At 38.9% G+C, this 16,575-nt stretch overlaps 1 protein-coding gene across 1 annotated transcript in view; it reads right to left on the reverse strand.

The window, feature by feature from the left end:
* Positions 1 to 5,351: 5,351 nt before the first annotated feature.
* unc13a (unc-13 homolog A (C. elegans)) overlaps positions 5,352 to 16,575 on the reverse strand; it is a 61,688-nt gene continuing 50,464 nt past the window's right edge. The window contains exons 39-45 of the mRNA XM_042483638.1: positions 16,475 to 16,531; positions 16,270 to 16,350; positions 14,927 to 15,074; positions 13,817 to 13,873; positions 8,228 to 8,320; positions 6,367 to 6,526; positions 5,352 to 6,281 (exon numbers count right to left, since the gene is read on the reverse strand). Of these exons, the coding sequence (XP_042339572.1) occupies positions 5,993 to 6,281; positions 6,367 to 6,526; positions 8,228 to 8,320; positions 13,817 to 13,873; positions 14,927 to 15,074; positions 16,270 to 16,350; positions 16,475 to 16,531 (885 nt within the window). The 3' untranslated portion in view covers positions 5,352 to 5,992. The remainder of the gene's footprint in view (positions 6,282 to 6,366; positions 6,527 to 8,227; positions 8,321 to 13,816; positions 13,874 to 14,926; positions 15,075 to 16,269; positions 16,351 to 16,474; positions 16,532 to 16,575) is intronic.

The following is a 16,575-nucleotide window of genomic DNA, read 5'->3' on the forward strand; positions in this document are numbered from 1 at the left end:
ACACCATAATATAGTATGTCAAAAAAACAACAGAAAACACCATAGTATAGTATGATGAAAAATGTCAAAATATGACATGTCCCAAAAAAAGGCTGAAACCCGCCTAAAAAAAGCACGCCAAGACATGTCATGGCATAGATTGTTGCAAAAACTGCCAAAAACACCATAATAGAGCATGTCTGAAGGATTTGCTGCAGCGCTTAAGTCTGCAGACAGGGGGAGCTGTGGCTACACTAGAGCCTCTCACCCAGACTGTTAGCTGGTGCAGGCTGGGATAAAGACTGAGGTGGACACACAGGCTCTTGCTAAGACCTGCACTGCCCTGTCCAGCCAGCAGGTGAGTCTCTCTCTGTCTGCAATCTAGCTAAATGAGATTACACATTGTTGTGCAAGTAAATTGTAAAAACTTGTTGGTTTCTGTGTTATTACACAGATTGTGAAGATCCTGACTCTCTACACTCTCAACAGTGACCTTGATGAAAGAGTCACACTGAATTTCACTGTCCAATTACTGTTTGCAGCTGTAACTATTTTAATGTGTTAATCAGTTAAAGGATTGTGTCTCATGTGAGTGATCATTGTCTTTGCTATTCTAGGGGCTTCTTAAAGGATGGTCTGCCTCTACAGCTCCTAATGGATATGCAGTGAGTGTTTACTGTCACATTTCACTACTCACCTCCTGCTGTCCTCCACGCTGAGCAGTTAGTCATCCCAAACTCGCTGAAAATCTCCTTTCAATGCAGAGCCTAGAACAGGATGCCTTGCTTCTACAGAGCAACCTATTGGATTTACAAAGATTTGGATTAAACTGGGCAGTTATATAAGAAATAGCAACAGTGCAACACTATCTTATTACAGTTTGACAATCAAGAAATAAGCTAAATCCTTTTTTCCATATTTTATTGGAAGCAGAAACACAATGAGACTGCAGTCCCAGTAACCTCAACCCCCAATAAGAACAACCAGAATAAAAAAAACACAAAAAATTAGAAACATCTTGTGTATAAAAAAATTCTCATGCGAGTACTTTGTACCACTACACATTATCAGTAATACATATTTATATATTCACAAACATTTGAAAAATAGAAAACAATAATGAAATATCAAAATAAAAGTAGACGACAATTGGCAATTAACATCAAATAATTATGCGTGCTGGCACAGTACATTTTTTTCTTTTTGTTTTATTGTTCCTATCATGCACCTTTTCTGGAAGTACAGGACCGGCATTGCTGTGCAGCTGTCTGAGTGGTCAGCTAGACAGAACAGATCATGCATGTCTGTCCGCTCTTTGTCTATGTGCTTTTCAATGTGCTTCTACATTAATCCCTGTCCTTAACTTCTGTGTGCATTCCCAGTCCACATGCCAGTCCAATACCCCTACACTCAAACTGAGCCTCTGTATGTCTTAAGTATCATTGTCAACAGCAATAAATAACTATTTTTTTTCGTGGCATTTCCAGCTATGACAGTTGTGCACCTGCTATTTAAAGTTATTAAATGATGGTGCAGATGTTCCCTTGATTAAAAAGACCTTGTACACACCAGAGCTTGACAACGAGTTTAGATTTAGTTTACTTCGATGGGTAGTTCTTCTTTTATATCTACATGGAGGTTTGTAATCCCACTGTAAAAGTATGAAGTCAACAGTGTGTTTATTTAGCTTTAAAATCCTATTAATGAATACATCAAAGCTCAAATGACTATTTGTAAATTAATTACCCACCCTGTGCAACTTAGGCTAGGGGAATAAAATATTGTTTTTCATATGTGATGTATCATCACATACAACATGTCATCAAAAATCATGTAAGAGCACGCAGCAGTATAGCAATCATGAAAAAAAGTCATAGTATATTACGTCTCTTAATATCATGAAAAAACATAAAAGTATAGTATGTCATCAAAAATCATGATAAAACTAGTATGTAATGTGCAATTTTTTGGAAAAAAAACCAAACAAAACAAAAATGACATAGTATAGTATAGTACAAAATCATGGAAAAACATCAATCAGAGTTTGTTCAAAAGTCATAAAATTGTTATTGTATAGTGTAAGGTAAAAAATCCTGAAAAAAATGTCGTGTGGCGTCTAAAATCCCGAAAAAAACACCATAGTATAGTATGTCCTTGAAACTGATGATAAAACATCATTGTATATTATGTTTGTTAAAAATCATAAATACACGCCATAGTATATTGTCCGAAATCATGAAAAATTAGCATAGTGAAGTATGACATCCAAAATAATTTTTAAAAAGAAATATGTTGTCGAAAATAAAAACAACAAACAAACAAATAAATAAAGTAGCGTGTTAGGAAAAACTGTAATGTTTTTGCATGAAAAATGATGCAAAAACGTCATAGAATAGTTCATTAAAAAACGGACGTCTTCATAGTAAAGTATGTCACCAATAATCATGAAAAAATAATGTCTGGGAGTATTTGACTGGATAAATGACTCGAATTATGATTTACAAGTCAAGCTGTGTGAGCAGATGTTTAGCAATGGTTTTGCAGAGTAATTAACATAGAGATAGTCATTTGTGGGGTGAAGTATTCCTTTAAATGATCAGATTTGCACAAGTCTTGTTACTCAGCTAAAGTGTGTACATGGCCTTCCTATATCTTTCACTAATAGCTACATATCCAGATTGGGCACCCACCCACAAATAATCTTCAACTGCCCAGTCACCCAGAGCAAAAAAAGAAAAAAAAATTCAAGTCTACAAAAGAGCAGCAAACTTCACTTCACATAGTCTGACATGTGTTTGTTACATCCGAGCTATTTACAACGCCAAAAGACAACAATCGATCACTCTGGTTCCACATCATTTTTCTCAGCGCTGAAAAGCTGTACAAACAAATTCCAGTCTCTAATCAGCTCTACTACAGCTGTGATATTTGGCCCATTACAATAGAGACAGCATGTACAACATATCAGACAAACACTTGTGCTGATATAAGAAGAATAATCCACAATGTAAACATTATAAGACTGCTTCAAAAATGACTCATCTACATAGATTTTTATAGATAAGATGCATAGAGTTCAGTTCTTACACCTTGTTCAAAAGAGGGGACTTGTTAAATTATTCATTTACAAGTAAATGTTTTTTTGGGGGGGGGGGGGAAAAAAACAGAAGTCATTAAAAAAAAACCCAAACAAAAAAACACCCTGTCATTATTAAACTTAAACTTCTTTTTTCACCTAGATAAGTTTTTTGTTCACGACTAATACCTCTTTTATAGATAAATAAACCGTCAATCTTTAAAAAAAAAAAAAACAGCATTCATGAAAATAGAAACTGAATCAAGAGACATGCTAGAAAGTCAGTCAATTCAAGACATTTAGTTTCACATTAATCTCTAGATTAAAGAAAAGAATTTAACTGCAGGATGATTTGAAGCCTCAGTGAGTAATTCTTGCCATTCCATAAACATTTACTGAAAAACAAAAAAAACATATCAGAGTATAAACGTGTTATTTTGGGTGCATTAAAGACCCTGTGCTTCTAAATCTTCACACTACATATCTACTAAGCTGTAGGCCCTCTTTTAAATGTCAGTGCCAGACCTGGTGTGGTCTGGACCTGCAGCCCTTTAGCAGAGGTCTGACTTCTCCGTACCAGAGATCAGGGTTACAGCACCTGCAGCTGGATCATTGGAGATCACAGGTGGTAAATCATTACTGATTTATGCTCTCCCTGGGGTGCAGTAAGATATTTCTGCCTCAGAGCATGTTACCTTTGCAAAACAGGATCTCAGGTTTTTATGATCTCCTCACATGCAGGTTTTGATTTGGCAATTCTTTTCTTTTTTTTTTTTTTTTAAAGAGAAGGGAGTGGCAGTTTTTCTTCCTCTATCACACCCAGAACAGGGCTGTTGGGAATGTTTACAGTAACAACAGAAATGATGGAAATAAGCATCAGAAGATATAAGATGCATCCTCCCCAGAGTAAAAGACACTTCCTCCAAAATCTAATTGTGAATACAAACGACCCCCCTCTGTGTGATGTTCTTTGCTCGTGATGGCTTTCTGTGATTACATTTGCAGGTAACAGGCAACACGGGCGGCTACATGAGGTCAACATTAGAACGTCTTACAAACACACTCGCACATTACGAGCTCCACACGCGCTCAGATTATACATTCTCACACACATATACTCTGATGAATCACAGTGCTTTTCATCAGATTACTCTCCCTGTAATGTCGCTATATAGGAGACAAACATACCGTACGAGGGTCAACAAGACAGAAGGCATTAAGGTTGTCAGGCAGTGTGCTCTGTTACAGGGTAGACAAACATAAAGACGAGGACAATCTTTCAAGGACCTCACGTCCGTCATCCTGTATATAACTTTACATGTCCTTCGTATATTATATATATATTATGTTATATAGAATTATTTAAATAGAAATATAATTTGGAAGAAAGCAGTAAATAAATATTTAAAATTATCTTAACTAAATAGTGCTTTGTTCCCCACCTGATATCTGGAATGTTTGAGGCCTTGCAGCCGTTGTTGTTGTAAATGGGTCAGTTGGACAGTTGGTCCTGTTGTGCTTAGGGCTGGTCTTGGCATATTTCAGCGATTATCCGTTGGCACTTGCCATCCCTTCTCTGAGCATGTGCAGGCCAGAGAAGGGACGAGAGGAAGCCAAATTATTAAAGGCTAGAAAATATTTCAGTAACTCTTTCTATAGAGACCACATCTATAATGTGATTCATAGTGCATTATAATGCATTCATAAAGCTTTATGTCATGCTTTATGACTACACCTATAAACATTCATAATGCTTTCTGATGCACTACATCAGCAGTCGTAATACATTATAGATGTGACTTATAATATATTATAAGCCACTACAGGAAAGCCATGTTATTTTGTGTCGCTGCATTTTGTAAAGTGAGAAGTGATAATAGCAGCACATAATGCATAATTTTTTTATTTGCTGCACAGTTGTTGATCATTGTTTGTGACAAAATCCAAACTTGTTCTCATCTCCTAGCGGTGTATTTGAATAAAGCTTGAAAAAAATGTATATAGCCTTTTTCTTACTTCCAATATATCTTGTAAGTTTATACCTTCGGGTTTCATTTCTAAAGCAGCAAATTTCAGTTGTGATTCTCTGCATTTTAGCATCTTAATCACTTATAATGCAGCACAAAATCTTCTAAATGCATCCAAATGCATCACACTTTACTTCCCACCTACAATGAAATGTTATGAAGAAGCAAGCATTATTATAATGCAACAATATGTAACTCACTTTACTTAACATATACAATGATAGCATATGATAATGCATGGCTTATTATAGCATACCATGAGTCCTTACTATAGTTGATCGTTGATGTGTGTAGGTAATCATAATGCATTATGAGCACCAATAGTCAAACTGTCTTTAATAACTAGTCAAGAGCATCTATAAGACACTTAATTCTTATAATTCATTTTAAGTTGCATCTATAATGTGACTTGTGACTGTTGATATAGTGCATCAGAAAGCATTATGTATGTTTATAAGTGTAGTGATGAAGCATTATTATTTCATTATAATGCACTATGAGTGGCCTCATAATACAGTATAGATGTGGTCTTCGTAGAAAGTGTTAATGATATTTCTCACCTTAACCAGTCAAACGAGGTGTGGGTGTGTATGGCATGACTTACCTCTATGGACAGAGATAAGTAGGTGTATGCTCTGTGATTAAACTCTATGTTTCATTCGTCAAGAGGATGGCTGTTAAAATCTGCAACGATAAAGACACTGGTGATTTTTTAATTAGTAATGATTTGTTTAGCACTTTCCACTGAAATGAATGTATAAACAGCACTGGATGTGTGGTGTCTTATCTGTGCTTTTGCAACATTGGATCATCAGGGCAGTGGCTAGCGGTGGCTCAGGAGAGCTCCGGGGCAGTAGGTGGCGACGTCTGATGACCTTCAGACGGGTCATTTTGATTTCTATTATGTCTCTTAGCTGCGGCCCTCCTCTGCAGAGCGCTGGTCCGACTTGAGCTTGACAAACTCCTTGGCCACGTCATCGTTGTTGCGTTGGGAGAGGATGCGCAGGACGGTGAGGCCCGTCTCGTCCATGTGGATGCGTTTACCCAGTGGCAGCCAGCAGGCGACACTGCCCTTGGAGGCCACGTCCTTCAGCTGCAGGACTGCCATCCCCACGGTGCGGTCCTCTCGCGCAAAGCAGTAGTCCTTCACACAAACCTGTAGCTCGTAGCACTCAGGGCCCACCTCGCTACTCAGGGTGCTGCAAAGGAGAGAGTTAAAACAATCAATTCACACATTTTCTACAACCTTAAAACAAAACAAACATTTTCAGTATGATTACTCACAAAGTGAAGGTTTCATTGTATTTGGGGGCCCAACTGTTGTTCTTGGATTTTGTGGCGTACTTCCTCTTCTTGTCGCTGAGGTGAGGGCCGATGATATACACCTCCACAAATGGCCGGAATATTCCCTGCGTCTGCCACCTCAGGTCATTGGCAGCCACCACTGAGACAGAGGGTGAAATGGAAGGAGAGAGAGTGGGAAGGTGTGGATGAGAGAGAGAAATAGAGATTCGTGTGGAGAAAATGTGTGAAAATGTGAAGTGGTGAGAAAAATTCAGAACAAGAAAATACTGGCTTTCCCTCAGGTCTCATATTCAGTTCTTAGTTGGGACAGTGACGGGGGAGAATTGGGATTTTATTTTTTTCATTACAGTAATGTTTTTCTTTAGATGGTGGAAAACAGTCAGGCATTAGCTTTTATGTCTATGCCATGGCAATAAAATACATATTTGTATATTTTTCTACTGCATGGGCTTTTTTACTTTGACATTTAATAAATAAAAATGTTTAACTAACTGAAAAGCTTGCACTAATTGTCTTATATCTTTGGTTTTATCACATACTATACAATGACATTTGAAACATATAAACTCTGACGTTTTATGACACAGAATGCCACGATTTTAAAAATGCAATACTATGACTTTGTTTAAATTGCTAGACTGAGACTTGATTTAAGCTATACTAAACTATAACATTTTTTAATAACTATAGAATGACTTTTTTCATGATGTTTGACAACATGCTATACTATGACTTTTTTTCCCAAGATTTTGAATAACATACTAAACTATGGTGTTTTTTCATGATATTGGACAACATATTACATTATGTTGTTTTTTCATAATTTTGTACAACATCCTATACTAGGACAGGTTTTTTGTGATTTTTGAAGACGTACTATATTAGGACGTTTTTTCATGATATTGGACAGCATACTTTACTATATAATTTTTTTCATGATTTTTGATGAGATAGCATGTGTTTTCCGTAATTTTTGATATACAATGTTTTGATGTTTTTTCATGTTTGTTAGGTATATACGATATACTATGAAGTTTTTTCATGATTTTGGACGATGTTTCTATATTATGACATTTTTTCAGGATTTTGAACAACATAGTATACAAGGACAATTTTTCATAATTTTGGACAATGTTCTATACTATGATGTATTTTCATGATTTTGGATGACATACAATATGTTATGAAGTTTCTTCATGATTTTTGATGGCATACTATGCTATGAATTTTTTCATGATTTTGGATGCCATACATTACTATGCAATTTCTTCTAAAGATTATTTTTTGGCATTTTAGCCTTTATTAGACAGGACAGATCAATAGTGTGAAAGGTGGAAAGAGAATGGGGATGACATGCAGCAAAGGGCCTTGAGTGGGAGTTGAACCAGAGGCTGCTGTGGCAAGGGCACTGCCTTTATTCATGGGCTGCCTGCCTTATCCACTCAGCCACTGATGCCCCTCTTCATGAGGTCTGACAACATACTATAGTATGACATTGTTTCATGATTTTTTTGATGACATACTATACCATGCCTTTTTAAAATCCCCACTTTTTAAAGGTGGACACCCAAGATTAGTGTCACCATTTCCTGAGTTACGGTATTTAGTAATGGCCAAAAAAGTGTTTTTGCAGAACATTATGACGTCACAGTGAAGTTGACCTTTACCCTTTTGCATATCAAATATTGTCACTGCATCATCTTATCCTATTTGACATTTCTGTGAAATTTTGTCATAACTAGCAAATTAATTCCTGAGTTGTGATCAACAAAGTCAAAACATAATGCCTCCATCCACAGTTGTCCTGGGAACAGAGACATAAAAATGTCTTTTCTTTCACCTTTCACTGTGACCTTGTGCTCTCCAGTGTTGGGGTGAGTAAAGATCTCCACATGGATGGACACCTCTCCCACGGCATCGTCCACTCCAGAGCCTGATGGGACAGACAAAGAGTCATCAGCACGTTAATGCTTTTGAATGTGGAAACAGGGACACTTGGATTTCCTATCACAGACCAAACACTCACACAAACCACTGTGCCCAAATTGCCTTCCTCATTTCGAAAGGTAACAGACCAATTCCATTTCAATTTCAGAAACTGACTATTGAAATGAATTTGACTATAACCTTTTACACAGAATACTGACTGGGCTAAAATCTATTTATACCAAACTTATCACTGTATAGCAGGAGGACTTAAAATAAGGCGCAGTGATCTGCTTGTGCATATGTTGTAGTCTGAAAGTGGGCAATCAGACAGAGCTGCTATGAGTGGGCATATGTTTTTAACATAGGTAGTACTGCCATTATCTGTAATGCAGTATAACCATAATACTGTGATGAAACATCTCTCCAGTTTTCTACTGACCTGAAATAACTGTTTTAATTCCTTTAGCGATGCACTCTGAATAATGATTAGACATCGACTGAATAGCCTTTGTACAGATTCAGCAATTGAGAGGTAATAATTTGGATCCAGTGAGGACAGTAATTTGTGCCCACTCATAGGCGCGAGTTGTCTGTCAGGATGCAGGGTGGTTAGTAAGAGGCAGAGAAAAAGACAGGAGAAGAAGAAGAAGGAGAAGGTCAACTGACAGTGTGGTTCCCCCGACATAAATTAGGTCAGGACATGCTCAGATGGATCTAGACAGGTGGACACACCCATTCCTTGGTAAAGACTTTTACCCAAGCATGGCAAGAGGAGGGACAAGAAAGGTGGAAGGAGTTTTCAGAGAGAGAGAAGCAGCTCGGCCTCTCAGATCTGTCAGTGAAGGACGACAATGCTGACACCCAACTTTCTGCATAAAGATGTGCTGTGTGAAGACTCAAATTCAAGTCAAGTTGATGTTCCAGGTCTACAGCTTTCCATCTATTTACCGAATATTTTACCTAATACTGTCACGTTTCTCCACAGTGCAGTTTTATTATAGCTGTATGATGTCTACTTTATCTACTTGGAACATTGTTACATGTCTGTTTGTCCTGGAAAAAAAATGCAATTTGAAAACACAGACAGAAAACCATTCATGCTCACATTCACACATAACAGTAATTCAGAATCTCCAAGTAACTTAACCTGCATGTCTTAGGACATTAGGAGGAAGCTTAAAAGCCCACAGAAAACCTGTGCTGACACAGGAAGATCATACAAACTCTGCACAGAAAGGCTGCCCACAGGGGATTTGAACCTGTGATCCACTGAGTGGGAGGCATCATTGCTAACCACCATACTACCATGCCAGCAACAATGTTTGCATGTAATTGTATAAAGTTAAAATTCTCTGACTGCATTTAGTGTTGGTGGGTTTGACAAGGTTGCAGACAAAAATTGGTTGTGTGTGGGTGGTGGGTTGGGTGTGGGATTACACACTGTGGTGATTATTGAGGAGCAGGTCTTGAAAATCACACCCTTGCATGACTCTGCTCTAAACCTGACCAACCCAACCAAGAAGGCAACAAGAACAACTCAATCAGAGGGAAAGCAGGTGAGGTCATGTCTTCACTGCCCTAGGAAATGTAAATTCACGTCCTGGAAGTGAGATCCAGGACGTGACGGGCTGGTGGTGGTTCTCTCAATATCAGTAGCCCAGAATCTATGCTATTCCCCAGAGAAATTTAATATAACTGATTTGATGTTCTTCTGTTGTTCAGTTCAGAGTATTGAAGACCACATTTACTTTACATTGTTGGCAATCCTTGATTATTACAATTAGTCCAGATTTTATGTTTCTTGGCTCCATACTTGTTGCAGAAAGACTATTTTAGGGGTGGCTTCACACAGGCTCTGACTATTTTGTCTGGGAGGGAGATGGTGGACAAATCTTTGCTCAGTGTCTCTGTGTGTGGTTTTGTGCTGCATGTGAACAAGTGGTTGAGAACCACATCCAACTCCAGAAGGATACGGCGACAGATGGACATTAATTTTCAATGTTTTAATTAGTGTCCTCACTTTGTCAACGCTATCTTTGTGGCGACGGCCGACAGCCTGTGTGTGTGTGTGTGTGTGTGTGTGTGTGTGTGTGTGTGTGTGTGTGTGTGTGTGTGTGTGTGTGTGTGTGTGTGTGTGTGCGCGTGTGTTTGTGTGTGTGTGTTTTCAACCAGCCGCCCACTAAACAAGGTGTCTGTGGGAGTTAGACGGCAGAGTGTTCCTGGCATACAGCTCTCTGCAGCTCTCCGGGGAGCATTATGGGATTGTTGGTCTTGCTGCCAACAGGACCAAAGAGAGCAGCAGTCATCCATCTGGCCTTGTCTACTCTATGGAGGACATCCATAAAAGATGAGAAAGAAACTTTGCTGGCTGGGAGACAGTGAGACATTGCCAAGAAAATGCAAGCTTATTTTCTTCAATAAACATTGCAATCAGAGGTGCAATTTTGTTCTACCATATTGCCAATCTTCACCAGAATACACATTAAATTTCCGATTTGTGCAGTGCAGAGGTCAAAACATGCCTGAATTCACTGCATGTTAACAAATGACCTTTGATCATCTCTGTTACAGATAATGCAGCTCATAGCTTGGCGCATGTAAGGATGACAGACTTAACTGATCAGCAGCAGTCGAGTTAACAAGAATAAATTCCACTGAGCCTCGATCAGTCATCCTGCTCTAATCATCTACTCAGAACTATCCAGTGAAAGCTGTTTGGCTGGTAGTTAATTTGCATCCCTGTTACAGTCAAGGACATCCAGCAGCTGGTGGGAATGCTGAAGACACACAACTTTGTTTTCTATGCATACCTCCACTATGGAAGTAGAGAAGCACTGTGATAACCTGAAATACATAAGCAACTGAATAGCTACCTGGAAAATGTAACGTCACTAAAAACTTTATGTTTATATAGATGGTTATAACATTGAGTGGACAGAGATAAAATATTTGAAAACCCTTTGTTTGTTTTTGTCTGGTCTCAGTTCCCCTGTTTGAAACATCCAGGTCATTTCAAATTTTGCAGTTGGTAAAATTCAGACAGTAGAGATGTGCTGTGGCTTGGAGGTGCGCAGGTCATCCTCTAATTGAAAGGTTAGCAATTTGATACCCGCCTCCTCCAGTCTGCATGTCAAAGAAGACCTGGGGCAAGTCCTTCAAATTTGGTGCAAATATCCACTTGGACTCCTCAATTAACTGATTAACTGGTCAAATGTCAAATAACAATAACATTGGGCAAGATATTGAACCCCAATTTGCTCCTGATGGCTGTTCCATATGTGTGTGGGTGTGTGTGTATGGTCAAAAAATTTAGTAGCAGGAGGCACCTTGTATGGTAGCCTCCGACACCAGAGTATGACTCTGTGTACTGAAAGCACTTTGAGTGGTCAAAAATGACTAGAAAAGTGCTGCATAGGTGCAGGTCCATTTACCATTTACCACCCAAATTACAAAAATCTAACTTAAAAAAAAAATTCAGGCTGCCAAGCAATTGAGTCTCAATGGAACTGACCAAAATTCGGTCCAATCAAGTCAGGTTCTGTCAGTCATGTGATCCAAGGAGTTCAGATATGCCACTTAAAAAACCCTGGACACTTAAATTTGTAGACCAGATAAATAAATAAATAAATAAATAAATAAAATAAAGGAACATTTTTAAAATTGCAAAACTTGCAATGAAATACTGGAAATTTTAAAAAATCTATGGGAAATTTTTTTAAAAAAAACCAACAACAACAAAACAAAGCCTACCTGTTCTTGTGGGTTTTTTTTTTTTCAGTTTTAACATCAAGTTTTAAGCAATATTCAGCTACCTATAGAAAGGAAGTCCCTTCCCTGTGGTGGACCCCCATGAGATGTTATTTCACGAAAAGAAAGTATTGTAGTTAAAAGAGAGACAAATAACTTTTTGGTCTTGTCTGAATTGTGCCAAAAATTATACCTGTGATGTTTGTCGTTTTAAAAGGTAATTTGGAAATCAACAAAGTTGCAGTTTGTCATATGTAATTATATGTTATAAGAAAAGTTACACAAGTAATGTACGTGGCATCATAACGTTCAATGCCTGTGTGTTTCGTGCCGGGATATATTCACATGAGCAGTGGGCTCGTTTTTTGATTCTGTGCTGATAAAAACACCAGTTGCCGGATGAAAAGCATCGGGTAATGTAGCGTTTAATTTGTGCATAGATGATGGCTAAGTTCCCTAGCTAGCTAGCCAGGTGGTGCAGATGACTTAAATTGTGTGAGACGAGAGCTGAAGTAGTCTTACAACAACCCTATAACAAAATGCAACTCTCTTGAATTGAAAAAATACAACTTAAAATGACAGACATCATAAGTGTAATTCACGGGACAATTCAAACAGGAAGGGGAACATTTTTTTTGTCTTTGTCATAGGCTATTGTAAATATTTTTACCGAAATAAGGTCCAATGGGGGACACTGGAAAGGAGGGACTTTGCCTCTTCCATGTGCCATATGCCTTGCCTTCTGTCCACCGGAAACTAAACTTGATATGCAGTATGGTTATAGGTCTCTTACTGAAGACTTTTCTGGATATTGTGCAGCATCAAATGAAGTCATCTTTTGTGAGTGTTTGTGAACAAGAGTCAAATCTTTGATACTGATTTAAAGTGACAGAAATCAGACCACCTGACCGGAGGGACTGTTTCTGATTGGCTCAATCCGTGGAGAGGGGATGAGTTCAGCATCCTTTCTCATCACTGCTGTAGGGCGGGCTGAGCTGCACGTGGGGGCTGTGTGTGTGTTTAAATGTGTCTGTCTCTGTCTGTGTTTGTGTGTGATGATAGAGCAGGCAAGGACACAGAGCCCTCCCAGACAAAACTGAGCCGAATTATTTATAATAATCCTTCTCCTCTTCATCAGCTCCTCACTTCAAACTCAGTGACAGGGGCGGTAACGTCGGGGAAGAGGATTCTCTCTCCGTTTTTCTGGCTGGAGACAGACAATACATTGATACACTGCACTTCTGCTTCAACAACCTTTAGGACAGTCTCACTCAGTCACATTGGCTTTGCTCAGTCACTCGCTCTTCTTCTTGCCCACGTGTACACGCGCGCACACACTTGCTCGGCCCTCGGGCCTCTCTGGGTGACATCATGCTGGATCAGGAATCCTCCACACTTTAATGCATTTCTATTCTTTTTGTCTGATGTCAGCACATCATGCTTTAGTGTCTGCTCATACATACAGTCCGTGGCGTATGTATTCAATGCAGCTCTGTACATACAGACATCAGTGTGTATTACATGCATGAATGCATAAAGTCTATTTTCTTTATTGTTGTGGTGGCATGTAACGTGTGTGCGTGTGCAAAAGATGTTCAATCTGCGCATTGCATTTGTCTGTTGGGATGAGTTTTGAGCAGGCAGGGGAGTTTCGGGATGCACATGGGGTGGAAGGTGGAGGGAATTGGGCTTTGGTCTGGAGGCTTTCTGGTAGTCTTGGATGTCTCAGGCCCTGAGCCTGAGTGCCACATACCCTTCTCTGGGTAAACATCCTCACTAGTGGTGAACCTCACCCCCTTCCCGCCGAACACTGGCCCACAGACGGGGCAGACGGAGGAAGTAGACAGAGAAAGGAGAAACACGTAGAAATATGAGGTTTGCAGAGGTTGAATTTAAGAATAACAGAAAAGAAAAAGAAAAATAGACCAACATTTGTCTTGTCGCTAAGATATATTGGTATTATGTCAATCAAATCAGCTCTTCATATTTCTTCTGATCTGCTGTGCAATCCTGCAACATGCACAGCTCACACAGATCCACTGCTGTAAAACGGACTCCAAAAACCGCATGGCATTTTGCTAATTAAATTTTAAACGATCATCCGTTCAAATGGCATTTCTACCAGCGGCGCTCAGGGACAGCGTGTCAGCATTAGCGCTTCCACGAAGATGATGGCTGCTATGTAGCCATCTGACGGTAGGATGGAGGCTGCGCAACAGAATCAAAGAGTGAGAGAAAAGAGGGGGCGGGTATTTATTTTTTCACTGCAAAGAGCTGTCAGATCATGTAAAGAATAGTCTCTGTGTTTCCCCGAGGCTGGCTACCAGGAGACTCAGCATTTCAGAGCAGAGGGAAAATATTGCGCAGCTACAGCCTCGACTTCATGCTCTACAAAGCATGTGAGATATTTTCAGGATACAGAGCTTAGCATTTGGGAAACCCTAATATCAACAGAGGAGAGGGAGACACTGAGTAGAGAGGCTCCTCTGAGAGAGCAGAGCTGCAAACAGAGATCTCAATCAGAGAATTACACAACATTAGATATTAACTTCGCACTTGGAAAGTAAAGGTATTGGAAATAAAGACAATAAAAAGTCTCACAAATAAAGAAAGGGGGGGCACCCAGTGGCTCAGTTGGTAGAGCAGGCACCCCATGTACAGAGGCTGTATCCTTGCCGCTGTGGCTGCGGGTTCGAGTCCAGCCCTGGCCCTTTGCTGCATGTCATTCCCTCACTCTCCCCATTTCACACTACATCTGTCCTATCCAATAAAGGCAACAGAAGCTCCCAAAAATATCCTTAAAAAAAAATAAAGACAGAAAGAAAGGGAAGAGCGTCGCAGAAAGTTAAGAGCATTAGGTTACCTTGCGCGTTCTGTGACTGGACAAAAGTCTTAATGAGTTTGTCTGTAGCCTGTGTGTAGAGGGACAGAGCGTAGTGCAGAGACTGCAGGTCAGGACTCTTCTCCAGGAAAGTCTTCTTCAGACCCACACCACCAGCATGGAAGTATTGCTAATATACACACAAAGACAGAGTGAAAGACAGCTGTAACTTCCTTCAAAATAATGTAAATATGGAGCACACTTGTAGTATGATGAATATACTTGGACATATTTCTTATATCTCATACAGCATATCTCTTATTCCTTATTTTATACTTCTGTGTATATATTGTGATATTTGGTGGAGGATAAGCACATTTTTTCTTGCATACTTTTTATTTCTATCTTCCTATAATTTCTCTATACTTATATACAGTATGAGAGCGACTTCAACATGTCCCACTTTCCCCCTAGGGATCAATAAAGCATTTCTGATTTTGGAAATTCTTGTAGAAGAGAATGCACTTTCTTTATTCCTATGAGATCAAAAATAAAATATTTGCTCATTTAGCCAGAGCTGTAATGATTGAAAATGATAGGGGTACTCAAATGATTAATAAATTAATCAAAGAAAGGGTTGGTAAATACTTAAATGATGGGAAATAACCATGTTTTAGCCCTACATCTATCTAGCTTGTTATCTTATGAAAATAATGCTTTTTGTGTTAAACTTTTATTTAAAATATGTATTATTTTCCCTTTATTGACCCATCTGAAAGTAACAAGACACTAAAATTCTGAATTTGTAGCTTAATAGGTGTTCATTTACGTTATTACTGTATATTTTTCCTCTGTTCTTTGTTTATCTACTTTTTAAAAAACTTTTACTTCCTGACTCAGTCTCTGGGTTTTACATCTATCAGGTAACTTCTTTTTTTTTTTTTTTTTTTTTTAAACACGGGAAAAAACGGAAACATCTCACCTGGATGTCTTGTTTCTTTGGTCATCATTGATTTTATTAGTGTCTTACTGAAACACCAATGTTGCAAATCCAGTGATTTGGATTTTTTTTTTAATGTTGCTTAAAATGCTTGGCACAGTACATTAGCTGTTCTTACATATTGATATGGAAGGCATGTAACTAAAAACTGGGCTTTCTATAACCTAAACAAATCACAGAGCTGTAAAGCCACAAAAAGGAAGCTCATCGTCTTACAGGCTGCACCATTATACACCAAATCCTTGTAGACCACATTTGAAGAGCAATTTTGACTTGTAAAACCAAAGCATAAACTGTATTTTTTATTGTTATTTCCACTATTTCTTGTCATTTGTAGCACCTCCTAACAGGGAAACTTTGTCTGCATATGGTAGTGAGTTTCTACCTTGATGGTGTCCAAGGCGAGCTCTATCACAGCACACTGCTTCGGGGTAAGCGCTTTAGCCTCCTCACGAACCATGTGCTCCTGAAGACGACAAGAATCAAACAAAATTACCCGTCTGACCATTCATATGCCCTGTCTCATATTTTCTAGGCTATTAGGGTCTTTATCTGAAGACCCAGGGCATATCGGTGTAAAAACATTGTACCTTCAGCTTGGACAGCTGTCCCAGCTCCTTGGCAGCATTAAAGATGAGCTGAGTGCCCTGAAAGAGACAGAAAGACAGATAGAGGAGAAGGTAGACGGAAG

The sequence above is a fragment of the Plectropomus leopardus genome, chromosome 3 (genome assembly GCF_008729295.1).
Source record: "Plectropomus leopardus isolate mb chromosome 3, YSFRI_Pleo_2.0, whole genome shotgun sequence".
Classification (NCBI taxonomy): Eukaryota; Metazoa; Chordata; class Actinopteri; order Perciformes; family Serranidae; genus Plectropomus; species Plectropomus leopardus.